This window comes from Diplotaxodon limnothrissa, linkage group LG20, assembly GCF_057381915.1.
Source record: "Diplotaxodon limnothrissa isolate DT_005_m linkage group LG20, D_limnothrissa_male_GT1.1, whole genome shotgun sequence".
NCBI classification, from domain to species: domain Eukaryota; kingdom Metazoa; phylum Chordata; class Actinopteri; order Cichliformes; family Cichlidae; genus Diplotaxodon; species Diplotaxodon limnothrissa.
Window position 1 is genome coordinate 8,394,832 of NC_140615.1, and position 20,547 is coordinate 8,415,378.

The 20,547-nt window shown below is 40.4% G+C and overlaps 2 protein-coding genes across 5 annotated transcripts; one reads left to right on the top strand and one right to left on the bottom strand.

Moving 5' to 3' along the window:
- Nucleotides 1-1,509: 1,509 nt before the first annotated feature.
- Nucleotides 1,510-13,217, top strand: arhgef16 (Rho guanine nucleotide exchange factor (GEF) 16). The gene is made up of 15 exons (XM_085344571.1): nucleotides 1,510-1,601; nucleotides 2,257-2,871; nucleotides 3,404-3,455; nucleotides 4,189-4,346; nucleotides 4,664-4,720; nucleotides 7,152-7,312; nucleotides 9,124-9,276; nucleotides 9,361-9,490; nucleotides 10,100-10,174; nucleotides 10,290-10,382; nucleotides 10,554-10,705; nucleotides 11,469-11,654; nucleotides 12,003-12,073; nucleotides 12,742-12,843; nucleotides 12,988-13,217. Exons 2-15 carry the CDS (start codon nucleotides 2,302-2,304, stop codon nucleotides 13,125-13,127), a joined length of 2,100 nt encoding a protein of 699 aa, XP_085200697.1. The 5' UTR covers nucleotides 1,510-1,601; nucleotides 2,257-2,301; the 3' UTR covers nucleotides 13,128-13,217.
- Nucleotides 13,218-13,791: 574 nt separating this feature from the next.
- On the bottom strand, nucleotides 13,792-18,536 carry ybx1 (Y box binding protein 1). Of its 4 annotated transcripts, none has more exons than XM_085344408.1 (8): nucleotides 18,367-18,536; nucleotides 16,523-16,586; nucleotides 16,202-16,235; nucleotides 16,010-16,099; nucleotides 15,617-15,895; nucleotides 15,153-15,238; nucleotides 14,530-14,816; nucleotides 13,792-14,154 (listed from the first exon to the last, which is right to left on the bottom strand). In XM_085344408.1, the coding sequence occupies exons 1-7, from the start codon at nucleotides 18,473-18,475 to the stop codon at nucleotides 14,576-14,578; spliced, it is 903 nt and encodes a 300-aa protein (XP_085200534.1). In that variant the 5' UTR covers nucleotides 18,476-18,536; the 3' UTR covers nucleotides 13,792-14,154; nucleotides 14,530-14,575. The 4 variants fall into 4 exon arrangements, with proteins under 4 accessions (XP_085200534.1, XP_085200533.1, XP_085200532.1 ...); XM_085344407.1 differs by having other exon boundaries at nucleotides 15,141-15,238; XM_085344406.1 differs by having other exon boundaries at nucleotides 15,554-15,895.
- Nucleotides 18,537-20,547: the final 2,011 nt, after the last annotated feature.

Here is a 20,547-nt window from a genome sequence, read left to right on the forward strand (position 1 = left end):
CTGAATTGTGAACTCTAACTCTAACTAACTGAGACATTGAGCCCTGCAGTTCTTTAGATGTTCCTGTGGGTTCTTTGGTGACCTCCTGGATGAGTCTTCAGTGTGCACTGTTTCAGGTTTCTCATAATGGCTCTCACTGTAGAGTACCAAAACCAAAACTTCACTTTATCTGTAAGGTTCTATTTAAGTGATTTTTTTTTTTTTTTAAATTAAACACATCTGGTAGCAATCAGGCCTCAGTGTGTCTAGTAAAATTCAACTCAGTTTGATTCATCATGATTATACATGATGATTTAACAAAGGAGACAATTACTTTTTCACATAGGACCAGGTAGGTTTAAATAGATTTTTTTCTTCAGTAAATGAAATCATCAATAATCATTTGAATCATATTAAATGTGTTTGTGTTGGGGTTTTTTCCTCACAGCACTGTATTTTACAGCACAGCACTTTACTCAATTTGAGTGTTTAGTGTTTCTTTACTTCCAGACTCATTCACCCACCAGGCTTGAAGTAATTCATGCAAGCACTTCTTTTAACCTACCCTAACACTCCAGTGGGTGCAATCCTGGAAATTCAGGATTCAGTATCTTGCTCAAGGATACTTTGACATAAAGGGTGAAGGAGCCAGGGATCAAACCACTGGCCTTCAGATTATGCTCTACTTTCTGAGCAACATGAGTCTGAGGCTGGCTCAGCTTTAGTGACTTGTGGAGATATTTGCTGGTGATATTTTTAATCTACAAGGAAAATGAAATGGAAATTGCAAGTTCAAACACGGCTTAAACAAGAGTTGTTTTTTTGATGATTTTAAAATGATTTGTACATAAAACAGATTACCGCACAAAAATGACTGAAATATAATAATAATCATTTTAAAAAAAACAAATGTATTACTTATTAATGACTCATTTGTGGTTAAGTTTGTGAAAATCTGGATTTATGCTTGATGAACACAGTGTCATGCCTCTTATTGGTCACTAGAGGGGAACAACGAGCTACGTAGCTATGTGTTACCAATCAGGTATACAAAAATCAGAAAAAAATTTTTTGTCATTACAAGTTTACGCAAAAGGGAACACTTTGTCTTTATGTATGCGCAAACGGATTTCAGCTACTCAAATGTCAAAATTCTACTTGATGCTCTATAATAATGTATATATATAGCCTATATATATTTATTTTTATTTTTTTTTTCAAAGTCAAGGTTTGTATGACCGAGACGAGACTGGTAAATAGGATAATCCAGCATCACAGGGGCAGGTGTTAAATATGAATGGCTAAATATAAGGCTGCTTATCCGTGAGAAGCTGTCTCGCGAGCTGTGTCCTGCTTTCATCGAAACGGTCGCTTATTAATGATTGATTGACGCTCACCTGTAGTGACGTAAAGGGTTCGCTTTAATGGGCGCCTGCAAACACAGGAGGAAGTGGGCGAGTAAAGACGGAGAATGTGACAGAAAGCGGCGGAGGAGTACAGCTGCAGCTCAATAAAAGCTGCACTCTTTCTGCGCGTCGGACAGCAGCTCCGGAAGCACCGGCGGACTGACCCGTGCTGTCAGCGAGCAAACGAGGCTGCTGTCAGAAGCTCTGCTCACTCAGGTAGGGCAGTTTGTTGGACCTCTCTCGGTGTTGCTTGCATTGCGTGTCATCTCGCTGTTTTGAACTGTGGGAATGCGAGGCAGACATTTTTTCCCTCTCCCACCCTAATCCGTCTTACAGGCAGCGAAGTTATTGGAAATCAATTTGCGAGTAAGGCGAAATGCACGGGAAAAAAACCCCCAAAACACTTAAAGTGGATTTACAGCAGCGGGATTTTATATTTGAAACCCACATGCAAAGCTGATTTCTCACTGGCTGGTAGGAATGCCACTTAAAGACTTTCGCCAGGCTTATTTATAATAGAGATGTGTTTATAAGAAGTACGCATGTATTAAAACGGGCTTATGGGTCTGCGCTGGACTGTTCACAGAACAGGACAGGAGTAGCCAGCTTATTAAAAAGTTTCTTTTCTTGTGGTTACTGCAGCGTACAGATTTACAGTCCAGCGTAGGAGTAAGTGGTGACTCATGGGTTAAGTCCCTTCATATGAGTTTGAAGGGTATCAAAACTCTGAGTGCTTGTGTGAGAGCGGAACTGGATCACAAGGTGGGTCACTGGAGATTATTTAGGGCCAGACTGTTGCCTTGTTTCTGTTTAAGGTCCTGCTTTATACATTATAACTCCTTTCAATTCTGTACTTTGTCCATTGTTGTAGTTGCTGAAGAGCCCAGACCAGCCAATATTAGGACAGGAGGACGCCATGTCTCAGAGCCAGTCAGAGGACTGCCAGGTCCCTCAGATCGTGGAAAATCAGTTCGCCACAGAACTCCATATATACGAGTCGGGTGATGAGTGCCCTTCGCCAGGCTCTGCAACACCCGAGCCTGAAGCATCCACACCCAAGGAGCAAGCGGAGGATGTGGATGATGATAAAGTGGACAGGCTTGTGGTGCCTCAGCAGGTGGTTCTGAGCACAACAAGTCCTGCTGCGCTGAAGGTTGGCAAGGAGCAAATGATCCCCAAGAAGTTAGCAGTGTCCAGCCGGCCTAAAAACCGACACCACACCACCGTGGTGACATTCCCAGTAGGACTGGAGAACTCCAGCAGTGCGAACCAAAGCCGTCGCTCGGATGTGTCCTGGGACGATTACGACAGTGATGGAGAAGGTTTTGGTATTAGGAGGAACCGCAGGAACCAGTCATACAGAGCGGCAATAATTAGCTTGAATTTTGAAACCTTGGCGACAGAACAAGCAACTGCAACCGAACTGAAACCTGTTAGAGAGGGCAGAGCACCCAGTCCTGCCCCAATTCGCACCCATGGACGTAAGGTACATAAGTTGAGGCCAGGGGGTCTAAGGATAGTGCTCTACTCTGCCCATCTGCCACAAATATATTGCAAATTAGATGAGAACTTGTATGCATGTCACAGTTTGATATTAGCTTATGAATTGGTTAGAAAAACAGGCATCCGAGCTAGTCCTTCTAATTAATCATACTTTAACTTATCCAATTACTTGGAGCATGTGCAGCATCATTTTCTTTGTGTAGTTGTGACCTTTAAACACATACACTTCGACTGGGTCTGTCAAGCTCTTTCAGTCTGGTGTAGCTACCAAAGTTCTTAAATGAGCAGAGCTGATGCAGTCTTGTCCTTTTAATAGGTGACAGGGGGAATACCCAATAGTGTCAGCAACATTCAACTTTAGTAATAAAGATGATGGCGTTTTTCCACAATCGACTAGACTAGTGTTCAGGAAGTTTGTTAAAGGCAGAATGAGGAAAGAAAGGAAAAAATATCAGCATCAGTGACACACATTTATTCCACAGTAACTTCAGGCTGCACTGCTGTTTTGTCTCTAGGGAACCCTGGGGAGAAAGAGGAACCAGAGACAACGTGGATCATTCAAAGATGGTATGTCCACCCGTGCGCCGCGTTGTCTGCGTCTCTTAATTGGGTTAAAGGGCTACAAATACTCAGAAAATACCAATTACATTTGACATTTTGAAACTAGATTGCAAATTAATCGTATGCTCAGTCATGAAAACCTCATGCAGAGAAAGCTATAATTTCCATGCCATAGCTTGGAAAGGAGGGGACCGAAACGGAAATCGTTCTCCCTGAACACTCCTGGCATGTTAACTACTTGCTGGGCCTTGAAGGTTGTCCCGAACCGTCAGGCACTGCGACGTCTCCTTTTTGAGATGTGATTTTTAAAGTAATCTCTGAGATCTAGTTATGTGGAATTGAGAAGAAAACTCAGTTTATAAAACTGATACTGAAGCAGCTGATTGAGAACTGCCTAAACAACACTTCTGTTTGCTTGTTTGCTTCTTTTTAAGTCCTCGAGGATCATTCGATGTTTAACCTGCTCTTTGATCTTTAACCTGCACATTTAACACACTCTCTGTCTACCGGCTGTCCACCTAACTGATACATTCTCACCTCCCTCGTTTTCATTCTCAAATAATCCATCTTAGTATGGTGTCACAATCCAGCTTTGGCATTTTTGTGGCATTTGTGAGTGAAAAACAGCAAAATCCACACGTAAGCTGATCATGATAGTAGATACTTTTAGAACTGTGCATTTAGGACTCTATGACTATAAAATTTTCTGAGTTCAATTTGATGTTGATGTTGTCCTCAGCTACACCACGCCTCTACCAGGAAATCCGTGAGCGGGGGCTGCAGTCCACCAACCAAGATGAGTCCCTTGATGAGTCTGTGGTGGCAGAGCCTGCTGCAAATGATCAGGGCATTGTGATAAAGAGCTACCGACCAACCCAGCTTACCTGGAGCCAGCTGGTACATGTCCAAATGCAATGAGGGAATCAAGTATAGGCTAAGAGCAGTCTATAATAATCTTCAGTTATCAATAAAGCAGCGTGCTAGTACAGAAATCATTTTCAGTCCTCACTTCCTTCCGCAGAGAGCACTGTCTGCCTTCTGGGGGTTTTTTTTCCATTGTTTTGTTTTTTTCAAATCAATTTGAATTAAAGTTATCTGATATAAACACTTACTCTTACTGTACTGAATATGTTTTATATAACGGTCTCAAAAAAATTATTCAAAGAAATATTAGTTTCAAACTATTGATTATTTTTTTTATATCACTTTTAAAGGTGAAGGACACCGGTATTCTGGACTCGGTCACACCTCAGGAGCGAAAGCGACAGGAGGTAAGAGTGTGCGTGCTTACATAGCAGCTTACTATATCAGGTTGGCCTGGTAAGGTTAACTTTACTGTGTAACAAATCTCAGATTAAGTTGTCAACAAGAGATGACACAGAGGAAGGTGACAGATTATGGTCATTGTTAAGGACCAGAAGAAATGTAAAAATTGTATGAGTAGGTTTATTCGTTTAATATGGCAAGCACTGGGTAGGTGCATATTGTCTTGTTGAAGGTATCTGGTTTATGTAATGAAATCTCTTTAGCAATGAATAAAATGTGCACTGCAGGCTGTGGAACTGAGTAGTTTGTGGTAAAGATTAATGAACTAATTTGGTCAATCATCATTAGCTTAAATTTAAGATGATGCTGCTCCTTACGATCACTTCACAAACTCAGTCTTTGTAGTAGAGGTATGGGTAAAAGACAGCCACGATATGAGCTGATGGTGGATGGTGCAGTTGGATGAATCCAGAGAGACCAGTAAACCTCTGTGTCACAGCAGTACAGATCAGGTGATCACAAAGCCTGGCCATGAAGAAAACAAGTCCACGATGATTACAATACAAACCAATTTGGTTATTTTCATGTGAGTCATTACTCTCCACGACGCTGCAACACTGGATTTACCGGTTCCCTCATCTTCCAAGTACTACTGACCCCTTTTCTGAGAGGGATTGTGGTGTGCTTCAGCATGCTACAGAAAACCGCACACCACTAAAACTCCGTGGATAAACCATAAATGCAACCATAAAACATTTGACAAGTTCAAAGCATTTCACCCAAAATGTTTACATTAAGAATGACAACTTTTTTTGCTATATAAAATGTTTTAGGAATATTCTTGATGACAGAATGGAGAGAAGAAGAAAAAAACGATGATATGATGATATGATGATATGCTGCTTCCGTTCACTCAGATAAAGAGAAAAGCTGCCACAGCCTGTGGTTTCAATAAAAACTGATACCAGAATAAGAAACCCCCACACATGCAGTGACTATTAATAGTTTTTTTTTAATACTGGATCGCAGTTTATTAATGCAATAATTATTATCATATTTTATAGTTTAGTAGAATTGGGGACATACAGGGAATTGTTTTTTGGTTTTTTTTGTTTTTTTAAAAAGATGATTAAATGGATTCAAGCACAACATGATTACTGAAGGTTTCGTAAGAAAACTCTGATTTAGCCCAATAGTTTACAGAGTTTTTGTTTAGGGGGAAAAAGTTCATCCTGAATTCATTTCCTGAATGGAAACCTGTTCTCAGAGAATTTGTCTAAAGGCTCTCTAAGCAGGTTAGGATCCCGCTAAGGTGGGTTCGGGTGAAGTTAATGTAACAACAAATCCAGTTATATTTCATTCCAGAAACTTCTGAAAAGCCAACAAACATCACAAACTGATACTATCTGTGCAGTGTAACACTATCCCAGGGTGGATTTTTCCCTCACCAGCCATCTGAGATGTCAGCTGTTGTGTCAATAGCAAAGGTCCACCCTGTATGCACTACAGTCCCTGAATAAAGCCACACCCTGTGAATGTAATCATTCTCTGGCTACACAGGTGCTTATCATGCTCCTTTGTACTTTTGGTCAACTCATAGGTCTACTTTAAATGGTGAACCAGTTTCCTGCAGTCGTTCAAATCATGTTTTAGGAACTATGAAAGCATTTTATTGAAGTTCAGGATTGCTGAGGTTAATAAAAAATGCTGCACTCCTTGTGGATAGACTGTAGTGTAATGAAGATTTGAGATTCTTGCAACAGAGATCTTTACTCAGTCCAGCACGCAGTGTTACTTATTGACATTTCAAGCTTCAAGTCAGAACTTGTTAGATTTAGCTCAGCTCATGCCCTTTGGTCATTCCTGGAAGGTGTGTCGTTCCCACCTCTTCGTTCCTCCAAGGTTCTAACCACAACACTAGTGGTAAACTAAGATAATGTAAAACATAGTGTTTATTTTGTTATACAGCTGAAAACACACAGCTACTAATCAAGCAGTGGTGAAGTGTCTGCTGGTTTTGCATTCATTACACTTCAGTGTTCTGTGAATTTTAAGATGAATATCTGCAATACTAAAACTGCATTTAGGCATTGCTCCCTTTGAACCGCCTGGTTTTTTGTTTTTTTTTTTTTGAAAACCACAGCAGCCTTGATAAACCAGAATGCACAGCAGCAAACGCTCATGTTTTATAATGTTGTCACATGCTGCACACTGGGTTTTCTGGCTGGTTGTAATGTAGTGAAGCAGAATGCCGTAAGAAGATGCTATCTCTCTAAAGGAATTCTGGGATATGTAGGAACTCACTACATCACACACATGAAATAAGGAACACGGTGAATTAAAGTGAAAGAACTTGACAGCAGCAAGTACATGTTGCAGAGTGAATGGCTCATTCCGATTTACTTGGTTGTGTAACTTGTTGTCTTCACTTGATAGGCCATTTTTGAGATCATCACCTCAGAGCATTCATACCTGCACAGCCTGGGTATCCTAGTACGCAACTTCAAGGAAAGCGAAACACTGAGGAAGACAATGACGGCCACAGAGCACCACCACCTCTTCTCCAATATTGCCGTCATCCGTGACGTTAGTCAAAGGTTAGCGCATGACTCTTAAGGATCTCATAGTCATCATTACTGTATTTTGCTAATTTCAAAAAGACCTTCATTTTTATTTTATTTTTTTCTGGGGAAAGCAGTGATGTCGAATTCATCTGAAACATATTACTTGTAAGGAAAAAGGTTGATTCAGGTAGAGCATTTGCCATTAGCATTTCTGTAGTGTCCTGTAGGCCCCATAAACATGTTAAAACTTGCTAGTCAAACTGGTTCTGCTGCCTATCTGCTCAGAGTGGTATTCCCAGGCTTTATAATGATAATGTGTTTGAAACCAGCCTGTGTGTAATGCAAGTAACTTTATTAACAAAGAGAAATGCCCTTTCATCTTTGAGCCTCTTCTTCGGTTTCCAAGTAAAACAGTATCTGTGAAACTACTGAACGTGTATTGGAAGCTGCTGTCTCAGTTAGAGTGTGTGTGTGTGTGTGTGTGTGTGTGTGTGTCCCCTGTAGTTGGTTTGTTGGCTGGGCGGTTTTCAGGTTTCATTCATTTTCTTTTTGTTTGTTTAAAATGCACTTTTCAAGAGTGGGGCTAAAAGTCATTTTTCATGTTGATGTTTGTTATTTATCTGTTCGAAACCGGTGAGGCAAAGGTCAAAAGATGTTTCTTCCTGTTACTAAGGTTGCTTAACATTGCCACAAACTATTTCTGTGATCAGTGATAGAAGTTATATCCCAAATACTTTGATGTAACTTAAAGGTCATTTTTGATTTTTAGATTGTGGTGTGAAAGTCATAGGATTTTTTTTTTTTTTTTTTTTTTTTTTTTTTTGTACTAATATACAGTTCTGTGCAAAAGTCTTGAGCCACTTCTTTGTTATTTTGTTAGAAGAGTTAGGTGTTTGTGCAGTTCTTTCCTGAAACATGTACGCACATGGAAATACATTATACACGGCAAAAACCGTTTGTACTTTAATGTGCTAGAAAGGAAAGCTTGAGTATGGCCACCTTAGTTTTTCAACATAACCTGAACTCTCTTCTTCTCATTTCTTTAAGTAGTGTTCAAGAATATGTTGGCTGCCTTTTGCTCCGTTCTCTGTCAAAATGATCCCACACTCCATCTGTCCAATCCAAGACCGTGTTTCATTGTGGCTTTGTCTGTCTAGATGTGCTTTTACTCCGCTGGTAGTGTGTTTGAGATCATTGTCATGCTGAAAGATGAAGTTGTTGCTGATCAGATGCTTTCCAAATAGTATTGCATGGTGGATCAAAATCTGATGGCATTCTTTTGTGTTCATAATTCCATCAAGCTAATAGCTTGACAATCACAGCTAATCTAATTTTTCCCTAATTGCACTGTTGGGGAAATTTTTTTTTCTCTGTCAAACAGTGTCATCACAGTATTTTTCATTGCTTCAACTAAAGAAATGGTAACAACTGGGTTTTAGTTTGTTTTTGCAACAGGCTCCTAGTAACAAAGTGCCCAATCAGTTTAAAATGGGTTCTTTGCTAAGTAGTCTGTTATGTGTGGATAAAACACTGGTACTACCCTTGAATTAGGTGAATATTTTTTTTTTTTTTTTTTTTTTTTTTGTGCTTGAATAAATCATTGGTCAGTGTGGGGTGGGGGGGGTGTGCATTAACTATTTAACTACTTCTCAAAATTTCAAAGAAGTTTGGTTCATTGGAGTCAGAGAAATATTTCATCTGTGCATTGATTGATTTGTATTACACATCAGAAATGTAAACTGTTCAGTGGTCACAGTCAGTTCAGCCTGAACACCCTCTGTATATGTCCTACAGAGGTGGGAGAAATAACATATCTTTTAAATTGTTACTGAACTCTCCCTCAGGTTTTTTGAGGACCTTGAACAACGTCACTCTGACAACCCAGTGATCATGGACATTAGCGACATTGTTCAGACCCACGCTGCTAACCACTTTGAGCCGTACATTAGCTACTGCTCCAACGAGACCTTTCAGCAGAGGACCCTGCAGAAGTTATTGTGAGTAGAAGAACAAGCAAGCTATTGAGTTTCTCCAGTAACATGGCTAAATGAGCTGAACATGTGTCTTTCTGCATCTCTTAGGTCAAGTAACAGTGCGTTCAAGGAGACCCTGAAGAAAATCGAAATGAACAGTGAATGCAGAGGTCTCCCCATGCTCTCCTTTCTCATCCTTCCCATGCAGCGAGTAACCAGACTGCCACTACTGCTGGATGTCAGTTTAAGATTTGCTTTACTATATGAGTAAAAGTTTTTTTGTTTTGTTTTTTAAGAGTGGAACATACAAAGCAACTTAAAAGGGACATTTAAAAAAATATGGGTTCATGGTCAGCAGGTTCTGTGTGTATTTTCTCTTTTAGTGAATCAGAATCATACATTCATTAGAGCCCGACTGACACAGGTTATGGTAGAAATCCAATACATCAGCCGATATTTTTTTTCTTTCAGACACATGAAACATAAACAGAAGCCTGACAATGCAGTTTAAAAATAATCCTGGTTTACTATTTCAACAAGTTGTGGATTACTTGTTTATGCTCTGCCCTTCTCTGCTCAGATCAGCTGATTGTTTTTGTAGCATTGCAAGATAGTCGCAGAGTGCCCTCTGGTGGACAAACGTTTTTGAAGGGTGTTTCTACAAAGTCTTTGTGTCTATCCATCCATTTTCTTTAACATTTTTTTTATTTAAATTATTGACTATATTATTATTGAATTATAAATGCTGATACTAGTATATCAGCCCTGCCAGTATATCAGTCGGACTCTTATGTACTAAGTGTTAACTAATACACAAGAGAGTAACTGGTATTTGTTTGCTCCTCAGACAATCAGCCAGAAAACTACACAAGGAACAGCGCAGTACTTTGCTGCTATCTGGGCATTGCACTACATCAATAAGGTACTGAGCACACCTCAGCTAGTATGCATGTAAAGCACTCTGCAGCTTCACAGTTATCATCTGAGAGCAGACTGGGACATTTATGCTGCTATTGTTAAAATTATTATGCCAACAGCTGGTCACTAGCTGCAATGATGGAGCTAGACGGATGGAGCGAACTGAGCAGATGTACACCATCGAGAAACAAATGGATTTTGGTAAAATCAAGGTGTGCTTCCACACAGTCAAGAAAGAATACACTGATACATACATATGGTTACATTGATTAGTAAAATATCATAAATGATTGTAGTAATAAATAACAATGTCATTTAAAAATTCATATAAAACCTGAGTCCACTTTGCTAACCTGGAATGATAAATCTGTTGATGCTGACAGGCATTCCCACTGGTGTCATCATCGCGGTGGCTGAAGAAGCGCGGTGAGTTGCGCCTCTCACTTGAAGAGTTCAGCATATGGAAGGCTTTCAGCACCAGAAGCTACTACCTGTTTGTCTTCAGCGATGTACTGATTGTCACCAAGAAGAAGAGGTGAGTGGAGTGCCAACAATCGTATTCACCTAAAATACTATTATCTGGATACAGTGGGAAATTTTGAAGCTGAGTATGAAGATGACTGTCAGAGTTAGTTTAAGGCTTTCCCCGTGTAATGATTGAGTTTTTTCATTGATTTTGATGACAAATATTCAAATGATGTATCTTAAGATGATTCCTGGTGGACCATAAGTAGTGGACACCTAAAAGATTAATGGTAGAGTACAGTAGAACATGCCTGGACATCTGCTAAAGTGGGCAAGAGAAGAGAACACTTAAACCCACAAACAGTTTAATTCACTTGCTTGCTATTTCCTTGTGACTGTAGTGGATACGAAGTAGATCCAGCTGCTGACAGATTATGAGAAACAGAAGAGAGGAGGGAAAGGGACAGAGCATGGAGAGAGTATGGATGTGGTGCTTGCATACTTGAGATTCTTCGATCCTGCATTCAGCGTGTCAGCTCGACTGACTACAGCTTTCTGTTTTGAGTTAGGGAGAAAGCAAACAATGTCAGCTCAGAGGAACAACACTGGAGTCATTTAGACACTTTTTTAAGTCAAGTGATAGTATCTAGGAGAGACCATTATCAATCAAGTGATGGAGTTTTAGCTGCTTGGGATCTAGGTACATTGACACATGCATAAACTAGGTTTCACAGCAAGTTTGGCAAGACAACACAATAAGCTTAAAACTGCCATGTGATGGACTTTCTTTTTTGTTTTTTTGTTTGTTTGTTTTCTCCCAATTGTTTGTCCAGTGAGGAGAGTTTTGTGGTGTTGGATTACGCTACTTTAGAGAATATTGAGGTGGAGATGGGTGAGGATGGAGAGAAAAGGGCGCCTATGTCTCCCAAGAACAACTCCAGCTACCTTTCTTTTAGACTACTGATGAGCAAGAACAGTGAAGGGAGAGCAGAGCAAATCTCCCTACTGGCTGAGTCCAGGTACTGTGACTTTCAGACTCCTCTTAAGCTCAGCTATATATATCTCAAAGAAAAGTTTACTTACCCAGAGGTCTAACAACTTCTAATGCTTTATATCACAATGTGATTCTAAAATATTGCTTTCTTTCAATACTGATAGTAGTTCTTTATTCAAAATCACATTTACATTTACCACCTCGAAGACCACATCTAATAGTTTGTGTCTGGCGCTCTCTACTGCCATGAATCTTAATGGCAGCCTAAGATCCTCCCATGTTATGAATTTCACTGTAGAAAACACTGGTTTGTAGTCCTTTTTTTTTTTTTTTTTTTTTATTAATTGTGCTTTTTTTATTTTCTATCACCAAGGGTGGACCGGGAACGATGGATAGTTGCTCTTACAGAACACAAGGAGACAGCTGGCTCCAATAATACTGATGGTAAGCTTGTATTATTATAAAGAATAATAAGTTTAATCACAGTGTTTGTTTTCCTGAGATGTTATTCATTTGTTATGAACTCCTCAGCACAGTGCAGCACAGAAAACAGATGATTTGCATTCAGTTTTGCTGTCTTATTTGTTTACACAGCTGCAGTGTTTATTTCTTCTTCGGTTGAGCTTGTTAGATTTCCTTTGATCCATAAAGAACTTGTAAGAAAAGCTTCCAATAATTCAAACTTCCTACCATTTAGACTCAAAAGCATCAAATAGTAAAAGTATTTTGTTTTTTCTGTCGACACAGATGTAGCCGAATCATTCAAAGATTACCTGGCCTGGCGTGACCAATGTCTTTGTTGCTATAAGATCAGAATAGATACAGACATTAAAATGGTATTTTAAAAATGAAAAGTTCCAGAAGAACCAGTCCGTTTACCACACCGACAGCAAAACTATTAGAGGTGGGGTTGCAGCTTGTGTAGTTTAATAGCAAGCATAGCTGTTGACATTTGGGTTTGTTATCAAAGGGTGTGCCACTCCAAAGAAGTTATGGTATGTACTTTGGTGTAATTTTACACCCTGTTGGATATAAGTTAGCTTCCTACTCATTTGTAGGACAGTAAGCTGTTCAACATAGTTTTATGAACTTCACTGCCTTGTGCTTTTCAGGTCTGCCACAGTATGAGGCCACCAAATCCTACATGCCAAAGGAGCCAGATGAACTGGGCCTGAAAGAGGCAGAGCTTGTCATTGTCTTACAAAAACAAGAGGGTGAGACCTTAACTTCTTTCCAATCTGTAATACAATGCAAATTTCACACCATCAAACACAAGAGTGTCGCTGTTCTTTTGGTTAAAAGCGCAAAATAAAATGTAAGGTGCTTTAAAGTTGACCTTAACAGCGATCTTCTCCTAGGATGGTGCTATGGGGAGAGAATGCGAGATGGAGTGAGGGGCTGGTTTCCTGATAGCTGTGCCACAGAGATCACCAACCCTGACGCCATGGAGAGCAACGTACAGCGTATGAAGCGTTTGCGCAAAGAGACCAACGTCTGAGACATTGCACTGCTGATGAATCGTACTAAACATAAACTATCAATTATAGTAGATGTGGTCCAGCAGTCCATTACCGACTGAAAAACATTGACTGGGCACAGAGAAAACCATAACCAATCATTAATGCTATTCTCTGGTCTCGGATGCAATGATTCAGGTTCATATTTCTACCTTGTGCCTTCCATTTCTCTCTACCATCAGGCTATCAAAACACATTATTTGAAACTGTGTCGATCTCTTTCAGGAACAATTGAACAGTAAGGATTTTTGTCCACCTGTACGAATGTGCAGCATAAAGACTTCTTGGCCAAGTGTACATTTTAGTCACCTTGTACAGCCCACTCCAGCCATTTTCTGTTTAGCTGGTTTTTAAGCTGCATTTTAATTTACTTGCTGCAGTAAAATGATCTTTAGATGTAGAACACATTTGTGGATAAATACTGGTACTACACTGTCAATGTCTACAAAGGGTTTTATTACTGTGCTGTGAAAAAGTGACCAAAGTTCTGATTAAACACTGTAAATATAGTTGATGATAACCACACCATTGCTTAAGTCCCTCATCTTTATATGAAATGGGGAATAAAAACAAAACCTTAAACTGTGTCCTCTGTAAATGAAAGATTGTGTCTTTTTCCATATCCTGTATACTTGAAATAAAAAACAGCCACCACTCCAAACATTTTTCCTGGTTCTGGACTTTTATTTGAGCTTGCATTTTGTTAAAATGTTTGAATACATAAAAAGTTATTTAAAAATGTCAAACTGACCAGATATCAAATTCCATTTTATCTTTAAAAACCATTTGGTGTAAAAACTTAGGACAGATTTAGAAAAACATTTGCTGTTTCCCCAAAACGTTTTGTAGCTGTCACATAAAAATAATGGAAAAAAAACAAGTCTGCATAGATTCTGCAGGCCATCGGTGGTAATCTGGTCAAATGCATGGTGCAAGCTTGTGACGATCGTCAAGTCAAATCTTTATTGCTCAGATCTTATTTGATGTTGTTTCTTGTTGACAAAAAAACTGTAAAAGAAGAAAATTAGCAATTAGTCCACTGTAAGTTTTTATTAAACATTCCTAGCCTGTTGGATTTAGACATTTTGCATGGTGTATAATGAAATGCCTAAAAATGTGCATCACCAGAGACACTATTCAGAGATGCTGTTCAGACAAAAGACAAAAGTGATAGAGCTCAGTGGTGCCAGACTGTTTGCTTAATCAAATCCACTAGATTAGGCTTTCGGACTGTCCACTACAGAGCCAAAAAGTGTATAGGACAAGCTATTCAGCTTTACACTGCTGTAATGCTGCCTAGTTATTTTGCTTTCAGTCCCAGATGCTGAATCTAATGAACACATGTAAAATCCGACATTATGAATATGGTCAAAGCAGACTCACCCGGACGATGGTAAAAGATGGTAGGTGCCGGTGGGCAGGTTATTTCCTACTCAGCCCCACCCTGCTGGGCCTCGGGAGCGGACGTTTTCTCTGCCGATGTGTCACCTCCTGTCTTGGCCTCCTTGTTTTCCTGGCCAGGTTTGCCACCAGTCTGTTGGCGTCTGCGGCGGTAATTGAAGTTGCGGCGGTAGCGGCGCTGGCGGGGCTGCTGATTCTGACCACCTTCACCGCCCTGATTCTCCTTGTCCTCCTCAACGTCCCGCACCGGTCTGGGACGGGGTGGACCCCTAAAGTTAACAAACAAAAAGGAAGAAGCTATAAGCAAACAATAAGGGTACCAACTACAAGGCAGAAATACCATGCAGAAAAATACATCTACTAAAACAAGATGCAGGATTCAAGTGACTAACAAATTGCAGCTTTTCAGCAGCAATTTGTGGATAGGCTGCAACAAAAGGAGAGCTTCTCTATCCAAACATGTGGAGATTACTACTAGTAAAAGAATCAAATAGAGAAATCTTAGTTGCTGGACACAAGACCAGGATGGAAACAGCCCAAATGTTTATTCGCCCATTGTTGCAGCCCTACATCAGTGAAGCCAACATGCAAACCTTGGTCTGAACCTTGGTCGGAAGCCTCTGTAGTAGTTCTGCCTCGCTGGTTTGTTGCCCTGGTCTTGACCTCCCTGGCTCTCATCACCCTCACCTCCCTGAAAGCAAATGGATCAAACTGGTCAAACGCCTTAGAGTGACATGCACCACTCTAATGAAACTAGCAAGCTTAAAGAGTTAATATTGAAATGATGAATGAGCATTACCGGGTAGTTCACCGTAACAATCATGGGACCCTATTAGAGTCAGTTTGTAAAATACTGGCAAGGCCCCCGATACACCAAGATTTATTGGTCACAACCACGTGAGGGTTAGGAGAGGGTTAAGAGCCGAGTATGACATAATCATATTACGGTCCCGACTTTAGGGACAACTGGGTGTCTGTTTCAGGATAGTAGCCTGTGACAGCATACCTCAGTCATCTCTCCGCGTGGTGGGTTGGTGTACGGGGGCCGGCGGCCGTATCGTCTACGTACAAAGTATGGTGGGTAGCGCCGTCTGCCAGGGTACGTGGGTCTGCGCTGCTGTTGCTGCGAGTCTCCTTCAGGGGCATTCTCTCCACCCTCTCTGCTTTTGTCACGTCCTCCGCTGCCTTGTTCACCCTCTCCATCACTCTGGTAGTTCTCTGGATAGTCTCCTCCACGGGGAGGGCCCCTCCTTCGGGGGTACCGCCTATAGCGGTTCCTGTCAGCAGCATACTTGCTTCCCTGGACTGCAACACCTCCTGGGCCGGTGACATTTGCAGCCTCTGCTCCCTGTGTCCGCAGTAAGATGTTTTTTATTTTTTTAAACTAGAGAACATTCATGGGATGTTTTCTTTAGAAGCTGGCAGACTACAAAACCAAATTACTAACCAAAGAACAGCTTACCTTCTCTCCTTCGACTACATCAAACTCCACAGTTTCTCCATCTCCAACACTGCGAAGATATTTTCTCGGGTTGTTCTTTTTGATGGCTGTCTGAAATCATAATGGTTCACATTTGAAATGTTTCTAATCATCATAATCATCTGATGTTGGTTTAAATTGTGAAAAGAAAAAAAACAACATTGCAAAGCTTACCTGGTGTACAAAAACGTCCTCTTTTGTATCATTCCTATGAATTTAAAGAAAAAGGAAGAAAAAAAAAAAAAGAAGCAGAACACCATTAGAAGTATCCTACTGAGCCACAAAAAGCAGTTATGCCTCTGCAGACTACAACAAAGCGAATGAGTGTAAGGATTAACAGATGCATGCAACCAGAGTTTGGAGACGTGTAGATAATTCATCTGGGCAGCTTTGTAAGAGAATCATAGCCATAATAGGATTGGGAATGTTGCTTCACACACTCACACTGTTGTTATCAGGGTCTATGGAAAGAAGGGATGGGTGGAGTCAACTTACCTGTTGATAAACCCATATCCATTCCTGACGTTGAACCATTTGACTGTACCCAAGACTTTTGTTGCTGTAAAGAAAACAAATTATGATATATTACTGATCATTTTAGATGCATCTTGGTATTTAATAAGACTTCTAACAATGACAAAGTGTAAAATAAGAACAGACCATGAGAAAGTGACACATTTAATGTGTAAGTTAAATATAACTCCCAACTGTCATTCTTATTATAGATCCTGGCGCTTAGGAGTGTCTTGTGCCAGCTGCATTTGGTGTGAGGTAAGCACCATGAACGAGTACCACGAACGACTACCGACTAGATTACTTCTCGGGTAAATTTCAAGACTGCCCCTATTTTTAATGTCCCCGTCTACTGTAATGCCACCCAAATCAAAGATTTCAATATCATCATAGCAGGCCGCTGTAGCTAAACACATTGACTTTTAACTACAGCAGACCTACCGCCCCATTTTAGACGCACTACTGAGCGTTCACACGTGGTAGAGTCGCGCCCGGATATGTTAGCGAGCCCAGCTGGCTTGTTAGCATAGCTATGTAGCTGAGATGGTCTGAACCATGTGCTTGGATTACTGCCAGCAGGCGGAAATGAACATAACACATCGGACAGCTTCTATTGTGACCAAATGCTTAGAACGTTAAAAAAATTAAAATAAAATAAAAATGCCACGGTTATACTGGTTTTAATTAACAGCCAAGGAAATGGCGAAATAAATCAGCGGAATACACGGCGGACATTTTGGATGGCCTCTTTAGCCATGTAAATAGCTCAAGCTAGCTGGCTAGGCTAATATAGCTTCGCAAGCAACCGTCGGTCGATCACTAGGCCCCATTGGGACCTCATCAATTCCACCGAAAATAGTCGACCATTGACAGTTGTGCTATGGTGCTTTTCTGATCAAATCCAAATATAAATCGCTGCTAATTGTAACAGTGAAAAGTTTGAATATAGTTTCGACTGTTTTAGATTTTTTTTTTTAATCTTTCACCGGGGAGCAAGACTCGTGCGAACAAAGGATGGCAAGTCGCTAACGCTAGCTTGATTTCGATATAATTTGTAACCGGTTAAGCCATTTGATATCTCGGTGTTCCACAAATATGGCATTAAAGTTCACTTTAATACATCATTTCCCATTTCCTGCCTGCTTAAAAGGAGCACCGACGTTGGCATATACACACAGAATCTGATAACGGGCAGAAACCTTTTAGTTTACGTGACGGCCGACCGGTACCAGAGCATTCTATGGCGTACGTTAGACGCGAGGAGGCCAATGAACATAAGGGATTAAGTCTAAAATACCTCATTTAAAAAGAATACTCACATGTCTTCTAAAATTATTTTAATATGAAGGCCAAAGTGTTAGCTATTAAAGAATGAATAAGCAGCGGTCTATAAAAACTATAAAAAGCTTGCGCCGTCTAGCTTCCAACCGATACTTTAATTCTGTATCGCCAGCACGTAAACGTTTAGCGTTTTTAGGCACCAAAAGAAAATTATTAAACTTTAAGAATGCTTCTCGTTAGTAAAAGCCAATACACTGAATAGAACACAGCCCATGAAATAATAATTTTAGCCAAAGGGACCAAAAAAATATACTGGGTCCCGTTGGCAAAATAAAAATTTCTCTAATGTTAATGTAACAGTGTAATTTAACATGTGCTAACGTTGTGTGGCTCAACGGTCGTGTCTAACGAACGTTTTTTAGTTTATAGTATACTGAGCTGTGGATCGAGTTGACAACCTTACCTGCCACCACTTTTGCGCATTGCCCCTGTGCCATAAAATACGTTAGCTATCTAGTTAGCTTAACTAGCTCCAGCAGTCTTACCGATGACCTTCTTATCCCCCGCGGAAGCTGCGGCTGCCGGGCTGGATGGGCTCTCCGCATCGGCAGCAGGCGGCGGCGGTTGTTGCTGTGTCTCGGCCTCGCTGCTCATTGTTACTTGTTGGTAATGGCTTCAGCCGGCGGCGGCTCTTTGCTATAGTTCCCGGTGCTAGATGGTAACCTGGGCCGGCGGTGGTGGGGGCTACTGCCTTCGGGCTCTCTACTTTCCTCTTTCCGCTCCCGTTGCCGATCGAACTGGGCAGAATGAGATGAGGTGCCGGAGAACGTTCCTACTCGGAGGTCCGCCCAACTGCCATTCTAATTGGTTGGAAAGTGTAACAGGAAACACTCGCGTTCCAATTAGCCTGAGCAACTGTCAATTTCGCTTCAGAAACGCGTTGGGTAAAATGATTGGGTAAAGGAAACCGTACCTGTCCATTCTCACCACCCCTTCATGATGTCAGAGCCAGACGAATCAGACCACATAACCGTGACAGTTTTGGAACAGTGTCTACTTGGTAAAATCATGTTCTGCTGACGGACCTGGAGCTAATATACATATAGTTTAAAATATAATTGTAGTTATCATTATGCAATACATAAAACTGCATGGAAATATTTCAAAAGACTTGGCCAAAATAGTAGGATTATCGTGTGTTAATCGCACAGGGGGCAAAGGAAAGTCAACAGCTGAATATTCTGCTTAAGAGATCTAGAATCACGGGTCCATTAAGAAGAAAAACGATGCCTGAATGTTTAAACTATTTTCAGTTTCATTGTGCACGCTAGTTAAATTAAAAATAAAAAGGTGCATATATATATATAAAAAGAGGGGTAACTGATAAAGTAATCCATGTTACTTATTACACCTAAGCATTTAAAAAACTAATAATCATTTAACATTTCTGGAAATCTTAATTACCTTAGTCACACCATAATTATCTTTGACTGTCAAAAATTACATCACAGTTTAAATAAGCTGTTTCTGTAAATCATTTAATTATTAACCTTAAACCAAATCTTAGCAGAAATAATGACAAAGTAAGTCAGGTAATTTTCTATTTTAACTGGTTAAAGCCAGTCATCATCCTGTGTGAATTTAGAAACCCCACTTCCAGAGCAGCCGGGCCCAGACTGAGTGTAGGACAACCCCACCACAGCCTCCCCCCCTTCCATTGTCATGTTAATGCTCCACTGGCACTGTTTACGAGCACTGGTCGATGTGTGAAGAGCTTGCTGTTAATGTCTGAGCACCGTTGTCCCATACACAAAGATGGGCTTTAGCAACGACCCCAGAAAGCTTCCCAACAGAGATCCCCCTTTCAAAAAAAATGGGGGGGAAAAAGCCTCCTTCCTGCCTCCATAAGAACAGCGTCTCCATCTGAAAAGCTTCTTTTATGCCAAGGGAACGATGTCCAAGGCCGAGGAGGGAGAGCATGGATGGGGGAGGGGGTCTGTGGAGGCTTAGATCTGTATAGATGGCTGAGATAGAAGAGGTAGCCATAAGTTCAGCAGACGAGTGCTTGGCACTGGAGTGCTTGCCATGGAAGATGTGTTTCACTGTAAAGTGGTCCTCTCATTTCCTCCATAACTTTGAGGTTAAGATCAATTTTTAATCAAAGGCACTATAAGGAAACAGAGCTAGTAACACTTACCAAAGCAGCTCAGATTACTCTGGGTACACAATGTTCTTTCAAAGTTTGGACACTGCTACAGTTTCTCAAACACACATTAAGTTGATAAAGTTTAATCATCAGGTAAATCTGATTATTACAGATGTGAATTATTGAATTATTATTAGAGGGACTATTTATAGTTGGCTTTCACTACTTTCTAGACCAGGGGTATTAAACTAAAATTTGAGGAGGTCCAGTTGGAGAAAATCTTCTCAAGCAGAGGTCCGGGACATCATAATGTCTAACTTACGTTATGATTGTGATAGAGAAGCAACCTTTTTTTTTTTTTTTTTTTTTTAATTTATATCTGAACGTATGAACAATAGACTGTCAAATCAATGAAAATACAAGTTAAAACATTTCAACAAAATTTATTGTTAACACTGAAACACACAGTAGGCCTACATTAGAAATAGGGCTGCTGTTTAAAATGAATTAGAGAAAATAAATAAAATGGCTAAATTGTGCATCTTAAAACAAAGTGCTTAATTTCAGAAAAAAAAAGTTT

What these genes read in the sequence shown, in the direction of transcription:
- arhgef16 (XM_085344571.1), top strand. Translation starts at nt 2,302, where the DNA reads ATGTCTCAGAGCCAGTCAGAGGACTGCCAGGTCCCTCAGATCGTGGAA. An exon ending in ACGTGGATCATTCAAAGATG is followed by an intron (nt 3,456 to 4,188) that starts GTATGTCCACCC and finishes TGTTGTCCTCAG; the next exon opens with CTACACCACGCCTCTACCAG. An exon ending in AGGAGCGAAAGCGACAGGAG is followed by an intron (nt 4,721 to 7,151) that starts GTAAGAGTGTGC and finishes TTCACTTGATAG; the next exon opens with GCCATTTTTGAGATCATCAC.
- ybx1 (XM_085344404.1), bottom strand. Translation starts at nt 18,475, where the DNA reads ATGAGCAGCGAGGCCGAGACACAGCAACAACCGCCGCCGCCTGCTGCC. An exon ending in GGGGGATAAGAAGGTCATCG is followed by an intron (nt 16,587 to 18,366) that starts GTAAGACTGCTG and finishes TTTTCTTTACAG; the next exon opens with CAACAAAAGTCTTGGGTACA. An exon ending in CACGCGGAGAGATGACTGAG is followed by an intron (nt 15,239 to 15,553) that starts GTATGCTGTCAC and finishes ATTTGCTTTCAG; the next exon opens with GGAGGTGAGGGTGATGAGAG.